Source organism: Typopeltis vanoorti, chromosome 3, assembly GCF_054136105.1.
Source record: "Typopeltis vanoorti isolate ZY-2024b chromosome 3, IOZ_Tvanoo_1.0, whole genome shotgun sequence".
In the NCBI taxonomy this organism is placed as follows: Eukaryota; Metazoa; Arthropoda; class Arachnida; order Uropygi; family Thelyphonidae; genus Typopeltis; species Typopeltis vanoorti.
In genome coordinates this window covers 94,799,018-94,826,531 of record NC_143551.1, presented here as the reverse complement: position 1 = coordinate 94,826,531, position 27,514 = coordinate 94,799,018, and the positions used below count along the sequence as shown (strand labels likewise).

Sequence of the window (27,514 nt, the reverse complement as noted above, 5' to 3'; positions counted from 1 at the left end):
CTCCAATAGAGTTTGAAATGTCCCATCGATGTGTCCCAAACCTCAAGCCCTTACATTTTGCTGCATTAAACCGACACCCCCATTCATTTGCCTGTCTATCTAGCTGATTCAAATCCTCTTGCAGGGCTACCACATCGGCACTATTACAAATAACCCTTCCCAGCTTCACATCATCTGCAAACAACTGAATATCCCCCTACAAAAATTACATTTTACAAAATTTAATAAAAAAATGTTTTTTAATAAAAACAAATTTAATAATAACAAAAATTTAATAAAAACAAAATTTAATAAAAACAAATTTAATAAAAAAATGTTAATCTTAAAATACTTCATATTTTTGGTGCATTATTGTGATATATAGTTTCCACTGTGAAACTTTTTGAATCAGTAATAGAAGAAATAGTCTCTAATGACAAATTAGATGGAAAATCAACTTTTCAGTGATCATCATCCCAGAGATATTCAATGGTTTGCCCATTTTTATGGAGGCATTATTGAATTGCTGAAAACCATAAAATTCTAACATCAGAAAATGTGTATATATGTTTTTATTATTATTATAATTATATTATAATAATAATATTATTATTATTCAGGCCTCCATGGAGTCAAGACTCATTGTGGGAGGTCCTTCCTAAGAAACAAAGGCTATCATACCACTCCTTAAACTCATTGACCATTCTCACTCTCATCACTCTATCAGGCAATGCATTCCATGGTTCAACCACCCTCCATGCAAAGAAACCACTCCTCACCCTCTTGCCCACAGCTTCCTTTCATAACTTCCAGGGATGGCCCCTTGTCATCATTCCTTCCTGCTGTCCAAACGAAAGAACTCCTCCGTGTCAACCCTGTAACCACCTCTCAACAGTTTAAAAGTCTCAATCATATCACCTCTCCTTCTTCTATCTACCAAACTCTGCAGTCCGCATTCCCTCAGTCAATCCCCATAACTAACGTACAATCCTGAAACCATCTTTGTTATCCACCTCTGTACCCTTTCCACAGTTAATTTATCCCCTTCAAATCCTGGGGACCAAATCTGAGAACAATAACCTAAGTGTAGTCTGATCGGGGCCTTATACAACGGAATGATAACTCTTTTATTTCTGCAGGTCAGCATCCTTCTCAGTATTGCAGCAATCCTCTGTGTTACCTTCACCACCTTTGCAATATGTCCCCTGAATTTCAGGTTTCTATCAATCATCAACCCCAGATCTCTTGTCTCCCCTACTTCCTCCAGTACAACTACTCCAATAGAGTTTGAAATGTCCCATCGATGTGTCCCAAACCTCAAGCCCTTACATTTTGCTGCATTAAACCGACACTCCCATTCATTTGCCTGTCTATCTAGCTGATTCAAATCCTCTTGCAGGGCTACCACATCTGCACTATTACAAATAACCCTTCCCAGCTTCACATCATCTGCAAACAACTGAATATCCCCCTACAATCCACTGACAATGTCATTGTTATAAAGGTTAAACAATATAGGTCCCAGTACTGAGCCCTGTGGGACCCCCACTTGTAACCTTCTGCCTCCTTGAAACTGCCCCACCATACACAACTCCCTGATACCTATCAGACAGCCAATCCTGAATCAAATTTACTAACCTGACCAAACCCATGTACTGCAACTTAAATATCAGCTTATCATGCGGCACCCTGTCGATTGCCTTTGCTAAATCCAAAAAAATGGCAGTATATGCCTTTCCCTCATCTACTGCTCTTGTAACTTTATTATAAAAGGCTAGCATATTATTAAAACAAGAGCGTCCCTTAACAAATCCATGTTGAATCTCACACATAACATTACCCTCATCTGCCCAATGCTGTATACGATTCCTCACTAATTTCTCCAAGATCTTAACAACTACTGATGATACACAAACTGGCCTATAATTAGACACTTCCAGTCTGCTACCGCCCTTGGCACTGGCACTATCTTGCTTTCCTTCCATTCCCTGGGCACCTTTCCATAGCCAGACTTTCATTGAAAAGCCAGGTCAAAGGAGCTGTCAGTTCTTTAACACATTCTCTCAAAACTTGTGGTGAAATGCCATCCAGTCCCACAGCTTTACTGACATCCAGAGTACTCAGTATTTGGAATACACCCTCCTCTAAACCTTGAACCTGCTCCATCCCTCTAATATTAAAACCTACTTCTCCAGGATGAAATACTCCAATAAAGTGTTCCTTGAACAATTCCACTATGTCCTTGTCCTCTGCATCACTCTATTCCCATTTTTATTCCACAATGTCATTCTTCCACAATCATTTCTCCTCCTACTGACCACATAGCTAAAAAATTCCCTAGGATTTTCTTTGGATCTTAATGCCGATCTCTCATATTCCAATTTTGCCTTCCTTACCATACTAGTCACTCTCTCTCCTGGCCTGTGTCTTATATTCGTCATGCATCTGCTCTTCCATAGCCTCCTTTTCATGCAGTTCCTGTTTAATATTGTTTGTCATCCACTTTACTCCAAATTGTGTCCTCTTCTTCACTTGTGGAATACAGTTTACTCTTGCTGCTGACAAATATTCTTTTACAATTTCCCAAGCACTAATGATATCCCAGCCTTCCAATTCCTCCCTTCATGAAACTTCTCCAAGTTGATATCTAAGACTATTATAATCGCCTGCCTTATAATTCCACATATGTTCCTGTCTCTTTGATACTCCTGCATGTCTATTCAAGTCAAAACCACATGGTCACTCTCTCCAACTGGTGGGAGAGATGTCATCTCAGTTATTATCAACTTTTCTGATGCTATGGCCAAATCCAAAATTCTTGAATCCCTTGTTCCCTCTGTTACATGTTTCCTAAGACATTTGTCCCTCAAGAATTCTAGGAATTCCATTCCCATATTGCTATATGCATATTTCTGTCTCCAATTTATCCTATGTAGTTAAAATCTCCTATAACAGTCATTCTTCTTGCACTTGCCAAGCTCAAATGTCTAAACATCTCCTGTTTGTTACATTTTTTTTTTTTTTTGTATCTCATTAATGCCACAGGCAAACCAAGAATTAGATAAAGTAACTTCACTTTAGAGGCCGAGCAGGATTTTCTTTCTGAACCACTTCTATCTGCATACCAGATATTATCAAAATCCATTGTGACAGATACTAAATTGCAAATAGAGAAATAACTTTTTCATAAAGTATTCTTTACTATGTTGAAGAATGCCTAATATGTTATTCTCTTTCATTAGAATCTACATAGTACTAGAATGCTATAGGTTGATTAACCTTTTCACAGCTAAGCTTGAGAGTCATTTTGAGCACTTTAAAATGATAGTCCTTGCTACTCCTAAGCATGCATTTCCATTAAAAAATATATTTGCCAAATCAACTTTCAAAACAGGTTTGAAATTTGTGAGCAAGTACTTGCAGCTCATGTAAATTCAGTTCAACCTCAGTGTTTCTACTGGTACACTTAGCAAAAATGTCCTGACCGATATGCCACATGGTCTGTGTCTTCCCAGGGATAGTAAAAATTGGAAGTTTATATATTGATCACACTTCATTAAAATTTCACAATCATTAGGAAAGAGACATACACATTAATCAGCCAATAATGAAGTTTCATTTGTGTAATAGAAAAATTAAGAATGTACGAACACAACAGAACTTATGTCTGATCTTGACAGATCAGACATAAGTTCTGTTGAACATGTAATAATGCTTTGAAGCATTAGTTTTTCACCTGTTGGGCATAATTCTAAATTCCCAAACACTGTACAATGTAAAATCGGGGAAAAATGTACTTCCAGATTTTCAGCTGACTTTCATAACTGGGTGTTTATATTCTCTTGACCAATTCCTTGGATTGAATGAAACTTTTCTCATCCCTGGTACCAAAAGAAAAATCCCACTAGGAGTATTTTTATTTGTGTTCACCTCACCTGAAGAGAAGGAAAGAAGAGAACAGATATGCATGACAATGTTGTGTAGCCCTGTGTGTGTATATCTCTGTTTTGAAAAATGTTATACAATCACTAAATTTTGGAAACGTTGCATTAATCAGTATATTGTATTATAAAAATTGGCAAGATGTTCAAATAAAATATAATTTATTAGTGTTAGCATTTTGGTTAATGCTGATAGGAAAACAAATAGCCTAAACCAGTGGTTCCCAAACTGTGCTCCACAGTATCCCAGGATGTCATGAAATATTCCTATTTTTTGCTGAAATCTTATTGAACTGTCTTGCAACAATACACTGAAGACAAAATTTGGCACCATGGAACTGACTGACTTTTGGATATCAGTAAAAGATGAATATCTGCTGCTAAGTGATAAAGCTCAGAATCTTAATTCCATTTGCAACATCGTATTTGTGCAAAGCTGGGCAGTTGCAATGATAAAAAAGCAAGTATCGTGCGAAAATATATGTAGAACAGGAAATGAGGGTGGCTGTGTCCAATTTGATCAAAGATTTGAGAAGATATGCAGTGAACAACAGGCTCACCCGTCCCACTAATTAAGATTTATTTATTCAATGATTTGATTGTTCAAAATATATACTTATTTAATACTTTTTTTACATTAATTGTTTGTGAATTTGAAATACGTGTTTCATTTATTTTTTTTTTAATTTAACCAACTGTTAGGTAGGACTAGGTTCTGACTTTGGGTGTCATGGAAAAATCCTGATACGCTAAGGGTGCTGTGAACTGAAAAAGTTTGGGAACCGCTGGCCTAAGTTTTGCATGTTATTTTTAATCCGAATCATAAAAGAAAATAGTGAAAATAAGTCAGTAAAGAGAGTTTAGATTGCTTCTATTTCAGCAGTGAAAAGTAAAAGTTTGCTGTAAATAAAATTATGTATTATTTAAATTAAGGGAATATTAAATTCCACGTTATTTCAAAGCCGAATAAGAAACTCAAAGATAGGAATTAAAGAGTTTCATGTCGAATATAGCGAACTATAAAAGTTTTGGCATGTTTACACATCTCCTAGGAGATGTGTTTTACATTATGGGTAATAAAACAAAGATGTGTAAAACACATTTCCTAGGAGATGTGTTTACATTATGGGTAATACTAAGAATAGTGATCAGAACGTTACCCACCTTTGCAATGCCCGAGTGTGGAACTATGTGCTTTAGCTTACGCTACAGTCCGCCGAAACTTTTATAGTTTGCTATATTCATTATGAAACTCTTTGATTCCTATCTTTGAATTTCTTATTCAGCTTTGAAATAATGTGGGATTTAATATCCCCTTAATTTAAATAATGTTATACACATTGCCGAAGTGAAGCCTATTGGCTCTTTATTTAAATAAAATTATGTACTTATTTATGAAAAAAAAAATTTTCTTGTTATATGTATTAGTACTTATTGCATTTTATTAGGATGTTTGATGTTGGTGGACAAAGATCAGAAAGGAAGAAATGGATACACTGTTTTGAAGATGTCACAGCAATTATATTTTGTGTAGCACTCAGTGGATATGATTTAGTTCTTGCTGAAGATGAAGAAATGGTTCGTATATTTGAAAAATGTTTGTATGTAGTATAATTTTTGACTAAATAATTTAGAATAAGCTTCAAATTCTTTTATGAATTTTTGTGTGGAAAGTAGAATTTTTAATCTTTGTACCCTTTTGCAGAATCGCATGATAGAAAGTACCAAGCTGTTTGACTCTATCTGCAATAATAAGTGGTTTGTGGAAACATCTATTATCTTGTTCCTTAATAAGAAGGATTTATTTGAAGAAAAAATAACTAAGTCGCCTCTGACAATATGCTTCCCTGAGTATACTGGTAAGTTTATGACCATATGAAGGATGTTAGTGTGTGTGTGTGTGCGTGTGTGTGTGTGCGTGCGTGCGTGCACGCGCGCGCACGCACACACACACAGTAAGTCCCTTTAACCATATGCATGAATTCTTTTCTAGAAAAGATGTGTAGCCAAAACTGCTCTTTGCAAAGAAAAAAGAAAATGACTAATAAGTAGGCATCATAGTATGTTCTCTTATATTGAGTCTGCAAATGTCGGTAACATCTGATACCAGTGAACACTAGGTTAAAAAATGCGATGGAATTGTAGTAACCAAAGATTATCACTCCACTAACTTAATGATGTATTATCATAGCTGCCAGCAACACACCTACATGTATACGCACATGGGAGGCTGTAAAGTAAGTTGTAATTTGAAGATTCGGGGAGGGGTAAATGTTGAAGGAATACTATAGATAAATGGATAGTTTTAGAAGGAAGGGTGCATAAATTAGAAGAAATTACATCAGTAGAGTAAGGTGGCACTACAGAAGTACAGTTTTAAGCTCAGAGATAACTTGAAGTGGAACATACAGCATAACTAGTTAACCCTCTCATGCATAAGGGCCTCATATGAGGTCCTTATGCAAGAGAATGGTAATACTGTAAGATTAAATGGTACTGTATCATCATTATAATTTTTTATAAATGAATATAAAAATTCATGCATGAGAGGGTTAAACATACTATTGATTTTACTTATGTAAATTTTTATTACCATAAAATTTTTGCTCAATATCAAAGGCATCTTCAGTGTAACTTTCAAAATAAACAACTAGAACAGATGTCACTCTACATCATGTAGAATGACATAGTCTAAATATATCAAGATTCAAATGAAATAACTCTAACAGGGATTTAAAAATAATAATATTCTGGAACTTGTGAAGAACTGCTTCCCATGAAAGGGATAATTTAAGTACATCCATATTATTTAGATATGGACAATGTAGCAAGAGATATTACTTTTTTAGGAAAAGTTAATTTTCGTACAAAGGATTCGATGCCTGGTGGTAGCATTATGCAAGTCCTAATTGTTCTAGTTCATGGAAATTAATCTAGTCTGAAGAATGTTCATCATGACACATGGCCACCGACCTACCTGTTTGGTGAAATTGTGATAATCCACACTAGTAAGGAATTTGATACACTCCACAGTGAACCAAAGGCTGAGCCAAGAAAAGTAGAAATCCTGTTGATAGAGAGAGAAAGAGCACTTGTAGACCAACAACATTTGACCTACAAGTGTCCATTCAGATCTAAGTAGTTTGGCTGTACTTTCAGAGACACCTTAAATATTAGGAATGGTAACATGACTGGCCATCCCTGTATCCCCATCACACTGAGGGGGCAGATGACAGGGGAACCATAACTTATTAGTGATCTTGATGACATAAGATTCCGTAAAGCCATTTAGCAAGGAAAGTGGACTTGGTGTGATTTATTTCCTGGGAGAGCAGCATTTCAGTAGAGCAGAGAGAGAGAGTGTGCTCAATATACCAGTCTTAATAGTGTCAGATTTCTGCCAATTTTGATAGTGTGAAAGAGCATGAAGACTCAATCTGATTGTCACTCTTCTACCTCAAGAGTGAACTGGATATGATGGTGAACATATTGATCTTTTTGATGAATTCAAATTACCTTATTTTATAATGTAAGTACATTGAAACTGTCTACATAATTAAGCATTTTAGAAATATTATCTACTCCAGCTATGTTTTTAACATTTCTGGTTTGATGGCTTTTCCACTCTAATTCTGAAATATATACATGATCACATCGTTCCTGGATATAATAAATTTAGTTTAATCCTTTATCCAAGTGTGAGCAAACAAAGTTTGTGCCTGAAAGTATCTTCAGGACTGGGGTAAGGTGGTACAACACCAGGGCACTCCTTGCAAAGGTGGAGCAAGCTACCAACACTCCTATCTCAGTATCTCCCATAATGCAAAACACATCTCCTTGCGGATATGTCTAATGTTGTGCATTAAGGGAAGGGCACAACCCAGACTAGTTTTGACCTTTATTGAGGTCTCTTCAGTGGGAGCTAGGCCCAAGTTGAGATACCAGGCAGAAGCATTAGCAGGTCATCTCTACCTATAGGAGTTGCCAAATGGTGTGCCACCCTTTTTTAATAAATTACTCTGGATTTAGAGAAAGATGTTGAAAGTTTATTTTTCACTTGGTTAGAGTATAATAAATTTAATTTAATCCTTTATCCAAGTGTGAGCAAACAAAGTTTGCGCCTGAAAGTATCTTCAGGACTGGGGTAAGGTGATACTTTCAGGCGCAAACTTTGTTTGCTCACACTTGGATAAAGGATTAAACTAAATTTATTATACTCTAACCAAGTGAAAAATAAACTTTCAACATCGTTCCTGGATACATTCTTCCACTGCCTGCTTAGTTTAATTTTTCAACAGAAACCCTTGAGTACTGAACTATACTCGAGAGTTAATGCAAATTAATTCATCTGGAAGCTCAAATTTTTTTCAAAATAAAAACTATTTCCTCATTAACAGAATCTTTTTTTATTCTTTTTTTAATTTGCTATTTGCTACATACAGGGTTAGCAAAATTAAAGTATCCTTGTTTTAAGGCCTTGTGGAGTGCCACCCAGTGATCCAAATGCTATGAAACTTTTCAGGAATACATTGTGCATCATGCAGAAGTGCTATCTGAGAAGGGGGGGAAAAATGTAGTTCAAAAATTCACCGCCAGGGGTATTGTATGACACACTGAATGTAGATATAGTAATTTTTCCATGTGAGTAAGAAGTAGCACAAGCAACTTTATCCACTTGTGAACTGATTGGTTTGTGAAGTCTGACTTCCAACAATCTTGTTTCTCCAAATTGACTAATTATTCATTGCAGAGCACATGGAAATAGTGGACCTCGTTGCCATTTGTTCAGCCAACAAAATTTATAGAGTGTGGCAACAGCACTGCAGTTGTTTAGGTAGTACAGTTTCACGAGCACAGGCAGGGTTAGTGCCATTGCTGTGGATGATATTAACAACCAGAATGAAGGGTGAAATCCCACGTCCATCTTTTAAATCTTCTTGGCACCTACAAGTTGTGTGATATGTAAATTTCATGCATTTGGTGTTTACAGTGCCCATATGATGAATTTTGGAACTTTTTCCCCCTCATATATTGCTTCTGTATGATGCACAATATGTTCCTGCAAAGTTTCACAGCAATCGGATCACTGGATGGAGCTCCACATGGCCTTAAACAGGGATACTTTAATTTTGATCATGCATACATACTTTCCTGAGATTGAGAATGAGTAAAAGGAAAGCCACTTACCCATCATCTTTTAACACATTTATGTTGGGAAGAGTTTTGCACGTTTATTGTACCCACAAGACTTATATGCCACTTCCATGCTAGGTGGGCTCACTGACATAAGGTTTATATGCCGTTAGTTGTAACTCTTTCAGTAAAATTTTATTTGAAGTTAGCATTTGTGATCTGTCTTTAATGACATCAAAACTTTCAAATGCAATTGAACACTTATTTCATGTAATTGAAAATTTGGACAAATATTAATACAATTCTTTTTAGTTAGATACTGTGTTTGGCAGTACAACAAATGGTTTTGTTTGAGTCTCTACAGAAACTATACTGTTGATAAATATATTACACAGACTGCAAATGTCTCTGTACCTTATTCAGTGGTACAGTAAAACCACTTGTTTTTCTTACATCTGCAATATAGTGGCTGTTGTAGGGACAGCTGCCTTCAGTCTTCAGACAGTATACACATAGGAAGTAAAATAATATATATATATATATATATATATATATATAAAAGAAATACACATAACAAGCATAATAAATTGTACAAGATGATTTGCTCCTCCATCAATCCACATGTATTCCTGCCACATGCACAAGAATCAGCATTATTACACTTATTCCTACATATAGTTATTTATTCAGCTAGCAATGTATACAGTTTCTGTTTCTTATTGGTTAGTAATTTATATTTTGCAAACAAATTCCTTACCATCAATTATAAGTTTTTATGTCCATCATAAATGCAAATAAAATTTGCATTTTATTTTAAGTTATAACACCAGCACAAATACGAGAGCGGTCTGAAAAGTTCTCATCCTAAGAATGAAAAAACGAATTTATAATTTCAAAATTATTTGTATTTTTCAACATAATCTCCCTATAAATGTATTCCAGTGATGCTCCAGCACCATTATCCGGTCCCTGTAGTGGTTTCAGTAAGATCTGCAAAATACCCCTCTACAGTTGCAATCACCTCTTGATTCGAAGAAAAATGCTGACCAGCAAGGAAGATTTTTAGTTTTGGGAAGAGATAGTAGTCGGGAGCCAAATCAGGGGAATAGGGTGGATGTTTCCAACAATTCATCATGCATATCCCTTAATTTTCCAATTGTCAAAACACCTTTGTGGGCAGTTGCGTTGTCCTGAAGAAAGATTTTTTTTTTTTTTATCTCTGCAAACCAGGTCTTTTCTCACGAATTTTTTTGTCTAGTCTGGCTAAAAGATCTGAATAATATTCCCTGGTCACTGTTTTACCCTTTTCAAGATAATTAATAAACAAAATGCCTTTAACATCCCAAAACACCGATGCCATGATCTTTCCTGTTGATGGAACCGACTTTGTCTTCTTCGGCATTGAGCAACTGGCTTCTGTCCACTGTTTTGATTTTGGTGGGTAATGGTGAATCCAAGTTTCATCCATAGTAATAAATCAATGCACAAAATTAATTTTATTCTTGTTAAAATGCTCCAACCACTGTTCAGAGATTTTCATGCAAGTGTGTTTTTGATCTTCTGTGCAGCACCCATCTTGTGTAAAGCTTTTTCATTTGCAATTCTTCATGCAAAATATATATCCTACATGTTCTTTTGAAATGCCTGTAGTCTTAGCAATTTCACTCACTTTGACTTGTCGGTCATCCAATACCATATCGTGCACTTGATCAATGATTTCTGGTGTTACACTTTTTGGACGTCCTTCACGTGGATCATCTTCAAGGCTGGTACAGCCACTTTAAACTCGGCAGCCCATTCCTTAATTTTTGAAAACAAAGAAGAGTGCCCATAAACTTTTATGAACTTCAAATGAATTTCTTTTGCCATTAAACTTTCTTTTACAAAGAATTTTATAACCGCACGATACTCAATTTTATCCATTTCAAGGGATACAACACTTTTGCTTCAGACAGCTTAATAAAAAAAAACTACTTGATAGAGTGACTTGCAATTTCACATGGATGCTTATGACAGATGTACTAAAAAAAAAAAAACGTGCCAATTGTGTCGCCATCTATGGTCGAGGCCGAAAACATTTCATACCATCCATGTACAGGGTGTTCGGGATAAATTTGACATATTTATAATTAATTATATTTTTCCGTAAGTTACATGTATTAACACACACTTCTCTTCATTTAAAAGTTTGGACCCTTCTTCATTCATATACAAGATGTCAGAAAGGATGGATAGCTGGAACCCACCTGAATCATGGAAGAGAATAACTTGTATCATGATGATTCGTGCCCGCCATCAAAATAAGGATATTACGACTGCTGCCCAATGCTCCCTGAATACAGTAAAAACAATCAGGCATGAACTAGAGACTTGCAATGGTGACTACGAGGATGTAGAAAGAAGAAAGATCCCTAGCAGACGATCTGATTGCGTTCGTACAGCAGAATTCCTCGCAAATCTGTAGGAACAGGTGTTGAAGAACCCTGGCATTGGAATTCGGGCTTTGTTCGTGGAGTTGCTAACTGTAGTCAAGCCCTGGATAACAAGGGTAGCCAATGGTAGGCCGTATGTATGGCAGCAGGATTCGGCCCCTTGCCACACCTCTGGGAAAAGTCAAAAATGGTTGTCTGAAAATTTCTACGACTTCACCAGTCCAAATGTTTGGCCTCCAAACTCCCCAGACCTTAACCCCATGGATTATTTTGTATGGGGCGCAGTTGAAAAAGACACCAATCGCACTTCCAGTAATACAAAAGCCCAGTTAATGGATAAAATTAAAACAGTTTTTGCGGCCCTTCCCAGGGAGACTGTAGCATCAGCTTGTTCGAGGTTCCGAAGCAGAATTGAAGCTGTGATCGATGTTAATGGTGGTTATTTTGAGTAAATCTTGTTGATAGTATTGTAATTAACTCTGCCTGTAATGTTTTTTTGTCAATTCATTAAATTTAATAGATACAAAGAAGATTTTCTTTTTCCTTACGAAACTGTCAAATTTATCCCGAACACCCTGTATATCACAGGTGTAAACTATTCATGATCCAATTTGCAGTATTTTTAATGAAAGTATTTTTATTCATGCCAATTCTTTCTCTTCCTTATCTTTGTTATTTTTTGCATCTTTCAGTAAATCAATTATAGTAATTAATAATCATATATATCATTTTCTTTAATTATTGGTTTTTAATATATTACCAGAGCCTCTGTAGCTCAGTCACTTTAGACAAAGCCTTTGGTCGAAAGGAACTGGTTCGATTCCCGTCCATGACGTGAGGAATCTTTATCTGATCTCTTTCGACTAAAGGTAATTTAACCGGTCTCATACAGAGATAGGGGTATTTTCATCCAGAAACTCAGGTTTTTTGTCTGCCAGGACAGGCAAATCGGCACCATCAACACATGCAGATTTACAGCCATTAATATTTATAATGTTGTTATGCCCATAGTTAACCATGAGTCACATCACTGTAGTCAACCTCCTAGGTAAAAGATGACATGTGAAGGGATGGGAATATATTATCCTTCCCCTTTATGCGGGATTAGTTACAATTAGAGAAGCCATCACAAAAAGTGGTGCGTATGACAACACGCAGGAACGAAAAATCTAGGTGCTGCAGTAATTCCACTTGCTTCACCAGATGCTTAGGTTCATTGTGAGAGAAACAATTATCCCAATGTAAACATGTTAACGATAGGAAAGTCTTCTTCAGAGAAGTGAATGCATGGCTCATACACACAGTTACATAATCGCACAATTATCCTCTCTGAAAAAGTTTTTAATTCTTTACTCATTCTTGAAATTCATGATTAAGATAATAAATGACCTTTGATTTGTTGCACTAAATGTATAGCACTTCTTGAATAACTTTATTTTGAAAAGACTTAAAAATTGGTTATAGTTAATTTGAATTATTGTAATTTAAATTATCTTCAAAGTCTGGTTGGTTAAATAGCACTTATGCTTGCTTGGGAATGTCCTTAGACACAAATGAATTTCATCACTCAGTGTAAGATCATGTAAGAAATACTGCTACACTACTAAAATTAAGGGGATATTAAATCCCACATAGTTTTAAAACCGAATAAGAAACTCAAAGATTGGAATCAGAGAGTTTCTTGCCGAATATAGTAAACTATAAAGTATCGGCGAACACTTAGCGTGAGCTAATGCAAGTGACCCTAGTACGTAGTACAATACCAGACGACTCATTGCAAAGGTGGGGAAAGTTCAGATCGCTGCTCTTAGGTATTAATGAAGTCACTGATGAAGCCTCAAAAAAGGCTGAAACCGGTCTGGGTAGTGACCTCCCCTCCATAATGTAATAACAGCATACATTTCCTAGGAAATGTGTTTTTACATTATGGAAAATACCTAAGAGTAGCGATCTGAACTTTCCCCACCTTTGCAATGAGTCGTCCGGTATTGTACTACATACTAGGGTCACTTGCATTAGCTCACGCTAAGTGTTCGCCGATACTTTATAGTTTACTATATTCGGCAAGAAACTCTGATTCCAATCTTTGAGTTTCTTATTCGGTTTTAAAACTATGTGGGATTTAATATCCCTTTAATTTTAGTAATGTTTTCATTGCCGAAATGAAGCTTATTAGCTCTTTATACTTAAGTACTGCTACACTACTTATTAAAGTCCTGAAGTGGTTTTGAATCCAGAGCATTTCCAGATTATCTGATTCTTAGCCCATCCATCGTGCTGATGTAAGAGAGCTTTACAGTTTAAATCCTTTCATGGGGTAGAATTCATATAAAGTAAAATTTTAACATTATCAATTAAGAAATATATTTTTAAAGAAAACTTTAATCTTGATATTAAAAATGAGTGCTGCAATTGGTGTTTTTGTGGCTCTCACTTATAAAAGGTGTAAGTAGGCTGAGGATTTTTTTTTGTTTAAATACATAATCTGGAAATCTTGCTATAGTGACAGATATGGAACTTGTTCAGGCCTCCAATAAGTGGGACTCTGGTCTTACAATGGGTAATGAACTTCATCACCCACCTAAAGACAATCGCAAAACATCCATGCCCGCAGCCCTTGTGGTTGAAGATGGATATTTGACCAACCAGGCTAGCATATAATTACTTGAAAAAATGGTATAATTTCTTTTTATTTGTTATTTTCCAGGAAACAACACCTATGAAGAGGCAGCAGCATATATTCAAATGAAATTTGAAAGTCTGAATAAGCGCAAGGACACAAAAGAAATATATACTCACTTCACTTGTGCTACTGATACTAGCAACATACAGTTTGTCTTTGATGCTGTGACAGATGTTATCATCAAAAATAATCTCAAAGATTGTGGGCTTTTTTGAAAGGTCATTTTCTCTGAAATTAATTTTTTAAAATTGTGCTTTCTCTCTTACTACATCAAATCTTAATTTTGATAAATTTTGTAATAACCACATTTATCAAGTCATTAAAAAAAAAAAAAAAAAACTGGGTACAGTTATATCCACATTATAGAAATTCAGCTTCACTTTTTCTAGACTATTACTTTTATTCCAGAAAAAGAAGAGTGAAAATAGTTTAGGTTGTTTGTTATTAAAGGAATGAATCAAGGTGTGTAATGATTGAAATGAGTCAGCACATGAGTTGTGCAGAAGAAATTGAGTATAGTTTGTAGATGTGTAGAGTGAATAAGATAATGAAAGGACTTGTATATGACTGCTAGATTACACTTGAACGTATTTGGAGTTAGTTGTAATACAAAAAAAAAAATGCTGAATACATTTCCTCAGGTCTTCAATTGTAAGATTGGGAGAGGCATTAAAAGATATTCCTTCGCACTATGAGTCGTATGCCTATGAGTACTGGAAAATTTGTTAAGACTGCGCCACCAGTTTAATCGTTTAATTGGCATGAAACTCAGTAATACTGCCGGTTGATTTTTCTCTCTCCCCCTCTAACAGAAATTCCTTCAATAAGACAACACAAACATCGTAGTCTAATTGCACTTAACTACATGCTTCTGCTATCTTACTTGGTTCCCGCTCTTAGGTTTGCGTTTATTTAGGAACAGTGCATTGTAATTTGAAAGATCAGGCGGCACTCTATTAACATATAAACAAAACACATTTATTTACACTAGTATAAAAGGTACATCAATCAAACGATAGGGAGGTTGCCCTCTCTACTTATCTATTAAATCTTTAGTGTAAAAAGAGAATTTTCACCTCAATACTAAATAACTCTATATTTCAATTACTTATTTACTCTCTGCTTACAAAAATCAACTTATTGAAATTCTGATCCACTCACAAAGAGGTTAGCTAACTATGTCAAGTTATTTCACAAATTTCTCACCAATTACTGACATGCCAAATGACTCTCTTATAGACACATCTTATTACTATTAACTTAATTCTTATCAGTCCATCTATAACATATCTCGTAGATTACAAAAAGGATTGTATAACAAAAGATGAAACAAACTCACAGAGGCTCTGTGTCACACACTCATCCAAGATCTTGCACTAAAGTCCCTATGCCCTTCCTTTCATCTCTAGCCTTAGGCTTCCTTCTGGAGAGTCTTGCTTGAGGAACGTCTCCTCAGGATAGTAGTGGGCTTTGGACTACAAATCTCTGGCACTAGAATAGCTCAGGCAAGAGGTTTCAGCATACGTGCAAGTTCTCCGGCTCTTGAAGTTCGCTCTGCGGCTATTGGCTTCGGTTGACCTCCCACGGCTTTGACATCCTACCAGAACTGCATCGGTTATTCTCTTGTCGTTCCCATTGGCTTCTCCTCTGGCGTGGCCTTGCTGTAACGTCCTGTCCTCCGTATCCTACTCCTGACATTTCTGTCTATCTTCAGTGCCTTTTTATTTCACTGTCTCTGGGGCCTTGCGTGAAGTGTTGAGACCCCGAAGAATACTGCGCAATTCTTTGATCTTCTGTTATGACCTATCCATTCTTTCTTCTCCTGGTATACCACACAAATCCAATTAGACAGACACCAGAACTACTTGTGAATTGCACCGTTCCTCTTAAGAATGACCTTGACAGTTGGCATACACAGAGCTTGTAAACTCTGTAAATTTGTAAATATATTCTTTTTACAAATGTTATTTTTCTAATACAATCTTTTGAGATGTGACTTCTGTAAAAGTCGATGTAAGGCGCTTGTAAAATTCCAAGCTACATCGAATTTTACAGTTTAATACCACTTCATAATGTGATCCATATAGATAATGAATAACAGAGGGGATAATGTACATCCTTGTACATTATCACCAGTGATCTAGATAATGTGATCCATTATCTATATGGATCACTTTCCTTTATAATGTGATCCATATAGATAATGTACATTCTTGTCTGACACCAGATTTAGCATAAAACCATCTTCCTGTGCTTCCTTCAATTCTAACTGCTGACTTACAACTCAAATAAAGACTAAGTACTAATTGATATAATGCTCCATTGACACTATACAACTGTAGCATTTTGAATAGCTTTTCTCTTGGCACTTTGTCATTTGCCTTTTCCAGATCTACTAAACTTAAATACAGATCTTTGTTATATTACCACAATTTTTCAACTATTGTCGTAATGTGAAAATTTGATCCTGACAGCCTCTATTTGGCCTGAATTCAACTTGTTCTTCACCAAGCTTCCCTTCCACAATCCTTCTCAACTGTTTCTCAAGTATACTTGCATAAATCTTACCAGGAATACTCAGTAGGGAAATACCTCTGTAATTTTAACATTCAGTTTTATTTCAGTTTTTTATATATGGGTACTCTGAGAGCTCTACTCCAATCATCTGTAATTCGTCTCTTCTGTCCAGGCCTTCTGAACTATGCAGTTCAGCTACTGTAAGACTTATACTTCCATACTAGAGCATTTCTGGTCAAATATCATCTTCTCCCACTGCCTTTCCACATTTCAGACTTTTGATGACTTTTTTTCTACTTCAAGTATGGATATGTATTCCTGATTGCTTGTCTGTTGAGTGTTTTTTTATTACTGTGCTGTCATCACTGCTTGTTTCGTTAAGCAATTTTTCAAAGTAATTACTCTATACATCGAAGTATCTTTTTCGCCAGTTTTCATGTCACCTTTATCATCTCTAATTTCTTTTACAGCAGTCTTTCCTGTATTTCTGAGCTTTTTCAACAGCCTCCAGAATATTTTGCCACCTTCTTGATATTTATTTTCTATGTTCTTACCAGTCTTCCCATGATTTTTGTTTAGCTTGTTTTACAGTTCAGCTTTCTTACATTTGTCTCTGTATTCTCTAAGAGCACAAGCTGACTTATTTGCCAGGAACTTTTGATATGCTTTCTTCTTTTCTTTCACTTCCCCCTTTAACTTCATGTGTCCATCATGGCGTTCTGATTTTTCTATCCTTGCAGACAACCTCAGCGCATGCCTCTCTGGCTGAATCAATGTTTTCTTCACAATTTGCCACTGACTCTCCAAGGTTTGGTTCCTGTTTTCAAACTCTTTCAGTTTTTCTTGAATAATGTGTGTGTATTTTAGTCTACAGTTTGCATCTGTAAGCTGCTCAACTTTTATTCACTTTAAAACTTTCTTACACGTTCTACTTTTCAGTATGAAATTCAATTTTACCTGCTTAAGACTAAATGGTGATCACTTCCAATTTCAAATTCTATGTGCACGCTAATGTTCTGCACCAGTGGCAAAACATCACTATCAACAATAACATAATGAGACTTTTCTTATTCCTTGACTCTTCTCTCCATGTAAATTTGTAAACATTTTTATGTTGGAACATTGTGTTAGTAATAACCAGTCCTTGCCCTGAGCAGAAATCCAACAGGTATTTACCATTATTATTAGCTTTGCTATTTTTTCCAAAATATCCCAAAATATTTTTGTATTTCTGACAATCATTTCCTATTCTGCTATTTTATCCCCAACAAGGACCAACTTTTTTTTTTCAATTTGTCAGTTGCTTTCTCTAAAGCCTCAAAAAATTCCACCACTTCTACCTTAGTAGAAATGTCTGTGGGACCATAGGCACAAATAAGTCTCATTGTCCATTTCCCAATTCTGATATTTGCCCACATCACTCTGCTTGATATTGCTTGCCATTCAAATTAGCCGAATTAGCAAATCATATTTAGTGTACAAGAAGATGTAGCTATAGTGTTCAATACTATAGCTACATCTTCTTTTCCCTGATTGTCATTACCTGAATATAACATTTTGTATTTATTGCTCAGAAAAATCTCACCAGATTTTGTCTTTTTTGTTTCAGTCACCCCTATTATGTCGATCTGGTACTCGTCCAATTCCTCAGCTAGCTCTGTTTCTTTGCCATTCAGGTTTCTTTTTCAGTCTCCCCTATTATGTTGATCTGGTACTCGTCCAATTCCTCAGCTAGCTCTGTTTCTTTGCCATTCAGGTTTCTTATGTTGATAGTACTGATCTTGAACTCTGATGTGGAGTTGGGGATGTGTTTCAGGATTTGTTCCAGTAACTACTTTTTGCTGTTCACCCTGGTTCCTTGGCAAAAACAATGGGAGGGGGGGACCTTGTTTAACTGGGTGATGCCGCAGCCAGCATGAAATTTTGTCATGTTGTACCATCATTTTATATTTTGGTTTAACTCAATAAGAATACAATTTGCTCGCCTAAATCCAAAATTGCCAGCCCATCCTCATTCGTTCAGTATCCAGGTAGATACCTAACAGGGTACATCACAAGAAGGTGAGGATTGGACATTAGGTCAGAAGTCAGTTCTCTGCATTCCTTTAAAGACTATGTGGAAGTCTCCTCTAAGTTATACAGTTTGACCCTTAAGCATATACTCCCCCCCCAACACACACACTTCAATATTTGATCCTTTAATTATCCAAATCTGCCATTCTGATAATTGAAGCATCACAGAAACAGTATAAGTGGTATTATTTTGTTATACAATTTACACCATCCATAACTACACTACATAATCATTCATTTACAAACTAAGCCATTATTCATCTATGTGCAGTGCCATTTGCTGCTCAGTAATTGTATTTTATTGTTGTCTAATTTGCATATACATAGCATGAGAAACTAGGGTTTCTGAAAAGCTGGGGGGGGGGGTGCTTCGACTAAACAGAACTAACAAGTTCTGTTTAGTCAAATAGTAGTTATTAGCAAAAGTTGGTTTAATGAAGGTGATGTAGTTATAAGAATTTGAATGTGAATGATATTGTATTTTTAGAAAGAATAGAGAAAAAATGATGAGAAAAGTTATTACCGATCATAGTAAAATTACAATTAATGAAAGTAGGAGTTTTACAGCGATGCAGGTGTATGAACATAGGAGATAGTGCATTTCATGCTGCATGTGTGGAATGAGATGCCAGTAGAACAAAATATATAGTTATTGCTGTAAGAATTGGAATGCAATGAAAGAATGGTATGTATAGGTAGAATGTTCAGTTAGAATGAAGCAAGTACTTATTATGGGAGACTTCAACTACAGGAATATAGATTGGAAGGAGTAAAGAAAAATGGAAGAATCAAATTTATGCAAGTATAAAAAAAAAGTGTTTTAAGTGATCTGAGATTAGAGTATGTTGAATCTGCTTAATAGTGGATTTACTTCTGACTTGAGAGAGGGGGTAATGCAGTCTCTGCCCCAGGAGGTGGCAGACATGTAGAATTTTCAGTTAGGATAGGATATTGAACTAAAGAACCAGTAATAACTTGGGCAACAGCTTCAAGCAGTACATGGGAAATAGTTAAGGGGATGTTTCAAGCCAATAGCAGTATTGCATTCATAGTATCAGAATATGAAAATACTAAGAAAATTTATCAGTTGGAAAAACTCAAATAGCTGCAATAAAAGACAAGAATGGAATTATAATAAGGAACCAAGAACAAATCCTAAGCAGGCTAGAAGAATTTTATAAAGAACTCTATAGTGATCCTTCAATTGATAAATCAAATATAAATAACTCTTCTCCATTGCATATAGAATTCATCCCCATTCACTTCAGATGAAATTAAACAAGCATTAAAACAAATAGAAAATGTCATGGTGAAGATCTAATTCACACCACAGAATTAATTAAATTGTGGGGGGGGGATAATATCATTCACCATGTCGCAAACTTACTAAATCTATGCCTAGAAGAGGAGGAGATACCATAAAACTGGAAAAATGCTACTCGATACTGTTATTTAAAAAAGGGGACAAAGAAGAAGTGAAGAACTATAGACCAATTAGTATTCTCTCCAATCTGTACAAAATTCTCACAAAAATAATAACAAACAGGTTAACCCCTCTTCTAGACTCAAATCAACCAGTAGAACAAGCACGATTCCGTAAAGGCTTTAACACAATTGATCATATTCATGCAGTAAAACAAATAATAGAAAAAGCAGAAGAAAACCAATTGCCTCTCTGTTTAGCCTTTATTGATTATGAAAAAGCATTTGATTCCATCAATAATCAAAGCACTCCAGAATCAGGGAGTTCCTGGAGAATATATGAACCTCCTCCAGGAAATATACCACATTGCAACAGCTAAAATCCAACTTCACACAAGTAGCAATAAAATATCAATTGAAAAGGTGTCTGACAAGGAGACCCTATCACCCAACATCTTTACAGCAGTCCTTCAAGAAATATTTAATAATATGAACTGGACAAATCTTGGTATAAAAATTAATAACAGAAACTTAACACACCTAAGATATGCAGATGATATAATTTTTGCAAACACTCCAGAAGACCTTAATATAATGATGGAAGATGTATATCATGAAAGCAGAAAAGTCGGTCTAAAAATAAACAGAGAAAAAACTAAATCATGTTTAATCATTTTGTAGCACCAAAAAACATAATAATAAAAAAACATTTTCTTGGTAAGTCTCTTCATATATATACTTAGGTCATCTCATTGATCTAAACTGTGGACTCCAAAAGGAAATAAATAGGAGAGTTCAACTTGCCTGGGGTGCATTCAGAAAATTGAAAAGCATTTTTCAAAACAATGATGTCTCACTCTGTTTAAAAAGGAAGACATTTAACCAGTGTATACTTCCAGTCATCACATATGGTTGTGAAACTTGGTCGCTAACAAAACCACTGGCAAATAAACTAACAACTCAAAGAAAAATGGAGAGGTTGATGTTAGGCATTGCATTAAAAGATCAGAAGCGAAACACCTGGAAGTGAAAGACAGACTCACAACACCAACATCATTCTTCACCATAAGTGACTAAAATGGAAATGGGCCAGACATCTATCCAGGAGAGAAGATGATCGATGGACCACTATACTAACGAACTGTATTCCAAAAGAAGGGAAATGAGGACATCCTAAAAGAAGGCGGAGTGATGAACTGTCAAAATTTGTTGGGAAAAATTGGTCAACCATTGCCAAGAACAGAGAAAGGTGGAAAGAACTGGAGGAGACCTTCGTCCAGCAGCGGACAAAAAATGGCTGAAAAGAAGTATCAGAAGAATAAATCAGATGGAAGAGGGTTAGTATTGTTATTATGTGACACCTCCAGGGAGTCCAAAGACTCATCGAGGGAGAGTGTGCCAACAGCATCGAACGATTAATCCCTTCCAACTACTAACCACGCTCAAACTTGCTTAACTTTTTTTTGCATGAGGCATTAGTAGCAGAGCTCTACCAATTGACCAACCTTTGCTGGCTAGTATCATTACGCAAGAGCTATATATATAAAAAAAAAAAAAAAAAAAAAAAAAAAAAAAAAAAAAAAATGAAATTGAATGTAAAGGGAAAGGTCTGATCAGCAAGTTCACAATGCACAGGCAAAGAAGGCCAGCATGGTATGGAAGACAAAATAAGATTATGAGAGGAAATTAATTGAGTAGGAACGTTTTTACACTTAGTTGCAAATTAAGATTATATTCTTGTTTTATCCTTTATTCAGGTGTAAGCAAAACAAAGTTGGCATGTGAAGTATCTTCCCAACTAGGCTACTTATATATATATATATATATATATATATATATATATATAGAAGTAGTATAATGACTTGACATCAATTGCCTTAGTATTTCATAATGCCCAAGTGCACATCCTTTTGGGTGTATAATTATGGTACGGGCACCTCCCTGGAGTCTGAAGACTCATTGCAAGAGATCCAAACAATCTATCATACCTCTCCTTGAACCCATTAACAGATAAAGCACTTACAACTGACTCTGGCAACCCATTTCACTCATTCACAACTCTCCAAGCAATAAATCTAGTCCTCACACTCCCTACTAACCACACCTTTATTCAACTTCCAGGGATGACCTCTTATTCTTGAACCTCCAGAGAAGTGCTGAAATATTTCCCTTGCTTTAACTCTATAAAACCCTTTAAGCAACTTAAATGTTTATCGTATCCCCTCTTTTTTCTCCTATCAACTAACTTCTGCAATCCACATGCACTCTCAATCTATCCTCATAGGGAACATTCTACAGGCCACTCACCATCTTGGTCATTTGTCTCTGAATCCTCTACATTGCTTCCTCATCCCCAAGAAACCCAGGAGACCAGACCTGAGCATAGTAATCCAGATTTGGATGTATTGAGGCCTTATGAAGTGGAATAACTTCCTATCTCTACTTGTTAGTATGTTCTTCAGTTGGCAAGTAATCTTATGAGCTACATTTGCAACCTTTAGCAATATATCCTCTAAACTTTTTAACTCTGTCTACCACCACCCCCCTAAATCTCTAACTTCATCTGTTTCCTGGAGTACAGTGCTATCAGTATGATACACGGCTTGTAATCTGTTTATCCCAGAATGCATAACGTTACATTTCTCAACATTAAACTGACCCCCATTAACTTTTATCCATACTGGCAGCCTATTTAAATTGCCCACAAAATATTCCTGGCGAGATTTTTACAGGGTAGTTCACCGTTGCCCCCCCCCCCCCCCCACACACACACAATTTTATCTGGGCTCAGGACTGGCATAAGTCTGGGACGTATTCATGACTGTAATCCATGTGTGTTCACAGGGCCAGTTTGCCTGTTCTGGGGGACAAAAAGTCAGAGTTACTGGATAAAATCCCCCCCCACACACACACACATGCACACCACCACTTCAGTATGACACCTTTCATCAAAAGAGATGTAACTGATGGGAATCGAACCCAGGTCTTTCTGGCCAAAGAGTTTCGTCTATACTGATTAAGCCACAGAAGCTTGATTAACTATTACTCTACCTAATATCACATCATCAGCAAACAACCAAATATTTCTTTTCAGGTTATTTCCTATATCATTTATGTACAAATTGAACAGTAGTGGTCCTAGCACTGAATCTTGTGGCACACCACTATCACCTGTATATTCATACCCATTTGTTCTAATTTGCATATCAGATTTACATGTGGTATTTTTTCAAATGCCTTTGCAAAATCCAGCAGAATGATCATGTAGCCATTTGCTTCATCCAGCTCAGCTGTTACTCTATTATAAAAAGTTAGTAAATTACTAAGGCATTACCGACCCTTTACAAAGCCATGTTAACCCTCATACAGTATCATATTTTTACTACCAATTCTTGAATTCTCTTTTTGAGTAATTTTTCCAGTACTTTTACCACCATGTCTTATTATTTTATAGACCAATCAGTATCTATAATTTGTTACTGCAGTCTTAGAACCTTCCTTATGCAAGGGAACTATGTCCCATGCATTACTAACATACTTCCTTTGTAGTGTTGTAAGACATGGCACAGATTTAAGTTTCCTCCTAAGCTTGTCATAATTAACTGCCTTGTAGTTCCACATATACCCCTTCTTGACAGAATATTCTTCATGCTTTACAATCTTGCAAGTCATGACCGCATGGTCACTTTCATCAGTTGGAGGCAAGATGGTTATAGATAGCTCTTTGATCCTATGACCAGGTCCAATACTCTCACTTCCCCAAGTCCCCTTCATCACATGCTGCCTCAAGTAATTATCTCTTAGTAGTTGTATAAATTCTATTTTCTTCCTGCCATGTGGTCTTTTTTCCTTCCAGTCTGTCTCTATAGTTGAAGTCCCCCATAATAATCACTCAACCTGCACTCATATTAATTTGCTGATGCATGTCTTCTAGATCATCAGCAGAACCCCCTAGCCTTTAGCAACAAACACCTGCATATGTTGTCTTACTTTTCTTGATCTCACACTAAACTGCTTTAAATGAACAGCCACCCTCCCACTTATCTCCTATTCTTTTTGGCTGTAATTCATCTATCAGCAGTACCCCCCCCCCCATCTTATCTTCTATAAAAATACTAAACCATTCACATTCTTTCCTTTAACTACAGCATCTGCTGTTAGTTAAGTCTCACTGGTCTGGGTAGTGACTTTTCTTGATGTCTCATCAGTGGGAGCCAGACTCAGAAGAGACACCAAGGTTGAATTAATGCAGAATTCATGTATTTCCCATATACAGTTAGCAAAATGGTGTACCACCTTATTATTAAAAATTCTCTGAATTAGAGATAGGCAAGTTTAATTTCATTTTCTGCTAAGTGAAAAAAAAACTTTCTACATTTTTCTCTAATCCAGAGAATGTGTGTGCATGCCATTGCTAACCTGTCTCCAAACTATCAAGAATAAATTTTGTAATTATGGGCTTCATTTGTTACTCAGTTGGGTTTGATTTATGTGTGTGTGTGTGTGTGTGTATGTATATATATATATATATCAACAGCTACATATGAAAAATCACAAAACTTATAACAACAGTGCTGTGGGCAGATATAAGGAAAAAGAAAACCTGCTGGTGTATTTTTTTTTTTCAGCAGCTGGAAAGGATATTTCTTTTATAAAACGGTATAAAGAAGGCCATTCTAAAGAATAGAGGATGATGAGAAGTTTGCTATGTAAGTTTGAAGAACTGTGTATGTACAACTCACAAAATCAATCATAAAGCTCACATTATTTTAGGTATTAATACCAATTAAGGTTTAGGAACATGAGACAGTGGTAGTTTTCAGATACTCTGAAGCAAGAATATTTGTTCATAGTTGAGTTCATGGCTACATTAGTAGTCATGAACTTGACTGTTAATGAAGACTGAGAGTAAAGATTGGATGCCTGTTGATTTCCGAAAGTTAGCCAAAAAGTTTTGCCTACTCCCATTGGGGATCGAGATTGAGGATTTATTTATTTATTGTTATTATACTTGCATTGTTTATCATTCAATACAAATGTAATGGAAGAATTTGTCTTTACATGCTTGTATTACAGAATATATTTAATTCATAGGATTTTTTAACCATTTTTACTTTATAGAATCCTTGCAAATTATAAATATTCTGTATACAAAAGGTAAGAGAACAACAAATTCTGTTATTACATCATAATTCACTTTTTTTTTTTTTTGGCAGATAACAGTTACACAATAAAATTCTGTAATTAACCTTTTTACTGATTTAAATATATGTAGGTTCTGAATAAAATTTTCAAGTGGGTGAAATGCTGAACAAAATGCCTTTTTAAATGTGAAATTGCATATAACTAAAGTTTTAGGTGTTACTGGTTATACTTGTTATAAATACTTCACTAATTGGTATACCTAATATTTTATATATACACACACACACCTGTGAATTATAAATCATATTCCATATTTTCAGATCATTTCAAGTGGAAAGTGCAGTAATGAAGAATTTGAGGACATATGCACTTTAACAGAGGTTCAGCACAGAATGCTCCCATTTATATATCTAGATCAAAGAGAAAGAGAGCTTTGCTGCATTGTCTACTTTCCTGCTGATTGTTGTGCTGTTACAAGGGGATATCTTTACTATTTCAGATGATGTTTTCCCCAGTGGAAATATACATTCCTAAGGAGCATTTATACCATAAAATTTGGTATTTCCATTTTGAGTGCCAATTGTATATTCTTCCTGTGCCTCTATATGTCTTATGTTATACTCTATGGCCTTGTTTGTTTGCTTACATACTCTGGATATCTTCAATCTGAGTGCTATAGCACAAATTGCATAGAATCAAAGATGTTAATTTTGTATACTGGCTTTTTTCTTTTTTTTTTTTTAAATAACACATCATGATTTTTTTTAGTATCTGCTCAGAAAAAGAATAATCACACCAACACAAATTTAATTATTATATATACTGTATTGTGAATGGATAAATAATTATGCATATTTGATATTGGATTTTTTTATTATTATTTATTTAGGGTTTTTTGTTTACATTTCTCACTATTCTTGGATATGTAATTCACTGTGGAAGATTTATTTTAACCTCAGTTGGAATTTACTCCACTTTGCCTTTTATGCAGTTTGTTATTTAAGTGACAACATGTGTAATTTTGGCAGTTATCATATGTGTGATATGCATCACTAACATATGTACTATAATAATAATAATGGGAAACAAACATCATCCAGAACTAGTGTTTTATATATCTACTGCTGCTAGAACCTGCAACGTATCATACTCAAATTGCACATAATGAATTACCAAAATGATCTTTTAAGATGTAAGTGTTCCTATAATTTTTTTTTTTTTTTAAGTAAAGGCAATCCTACCTTAAATATAAACAAAACATATCTTTGAAAAGTACAGGATGAAAGTATACTAGACTTCTGCAATCCTGCCACATATTTTTATGTATATTGAAGTCCATGATACTCTAAAATTATTTGCACAGAAAAATTTCTTATGCAGATAAACATTATTTTTTACACCATTTAGGATAATTTTAATTACTATATTGATTATTGATGAAAAAAAAATTATATTTTTGTATAATGGAGGGGCAGTTTTTCTATAGAAGTTTTAATTGTTTTTTTTTTCCTCATGTCTTCACAACCCTGTTCCAGAAAATTTAACATATACCAATTTTTAGATAATGTCAAAGTTCTGTATCTATTAAAGTATGAAGAAGGAATAAATATTAATATAAAATATATTGTTCTTGTCAGAATATTTTTTATGACTGGAATAAGTACCCTGGAATTTTTTATAGGGTGTATGAGTGTATATATGTGTTTGTGTAAAAGATGTAAGAATTAAAAATAATTATAATAATGTGTGTTTTGTCTTAATGCTTGGTGGGATATTTCTTGTAATAACTTGTATAAATTTAAAACATTTCGGAATCAACATTATGCTGGAAAAGAAAATTATTAGGTACCGAGTTATTAGCTAATCATCTGTTTTTAACTTGTTTATCTGTACAATTAAATATTTGTAATTTTGATACTATTGATAATTTGTTTTGGTTTTAATAAAATACAATAAAATTCTTACATCAGTTTTGTGCATGAAATTTCTGTTATCCTCTCACAGTAATTTTTAATCGCAAAACTTTGCAATGAATAATATTGTGACACTTTTACACCTAATTATATATTTTTGCATGTAATAGTATAATATAGTTGTATTTCAATTAAACAAAATATTCTAATTTACCAAACTAAATAGTTAAAAATGCAATATTTAATTGCAGCAGCAAAAAGCATATAGATGGCATG

The 27,514-nt window shown here is 35.1% G+C and overlaps 1 protein-coding gene across 1 annotated transcript in view; it reads left to right on the top strand.

The window, feature by feature from the left end:
* Positions 1–27,298, top strand: part of Galphai (G protein alpha i subunit) — a 167,096-nt gene extending 139,798 nt beyond the window's left edge. The window contains exons 6-9 of the mRNA XM_090415818.1: positions 5,369–5,498; positions 5,626–5,779; positions 14,193–14,386; positions 25,646–27,298. Of these exons, the coding sequence (XP_090271944.1) occupies positions 5,369–5,498; positions 5,626–5,779; positions 14,193–14,383 (475 nt within the window). The 3' untranslated portion in view covers positions 14,384–14,386; positions 25,646–27,298. The remainder of the gene's footprint in view (positions 1–5,368; positions 5,499–5,625; positions 5,780–14,192; positions 14,387–25,645) is intronic.
* Positions 27,299–27,514: the final 216 nt, after the last annotated feature.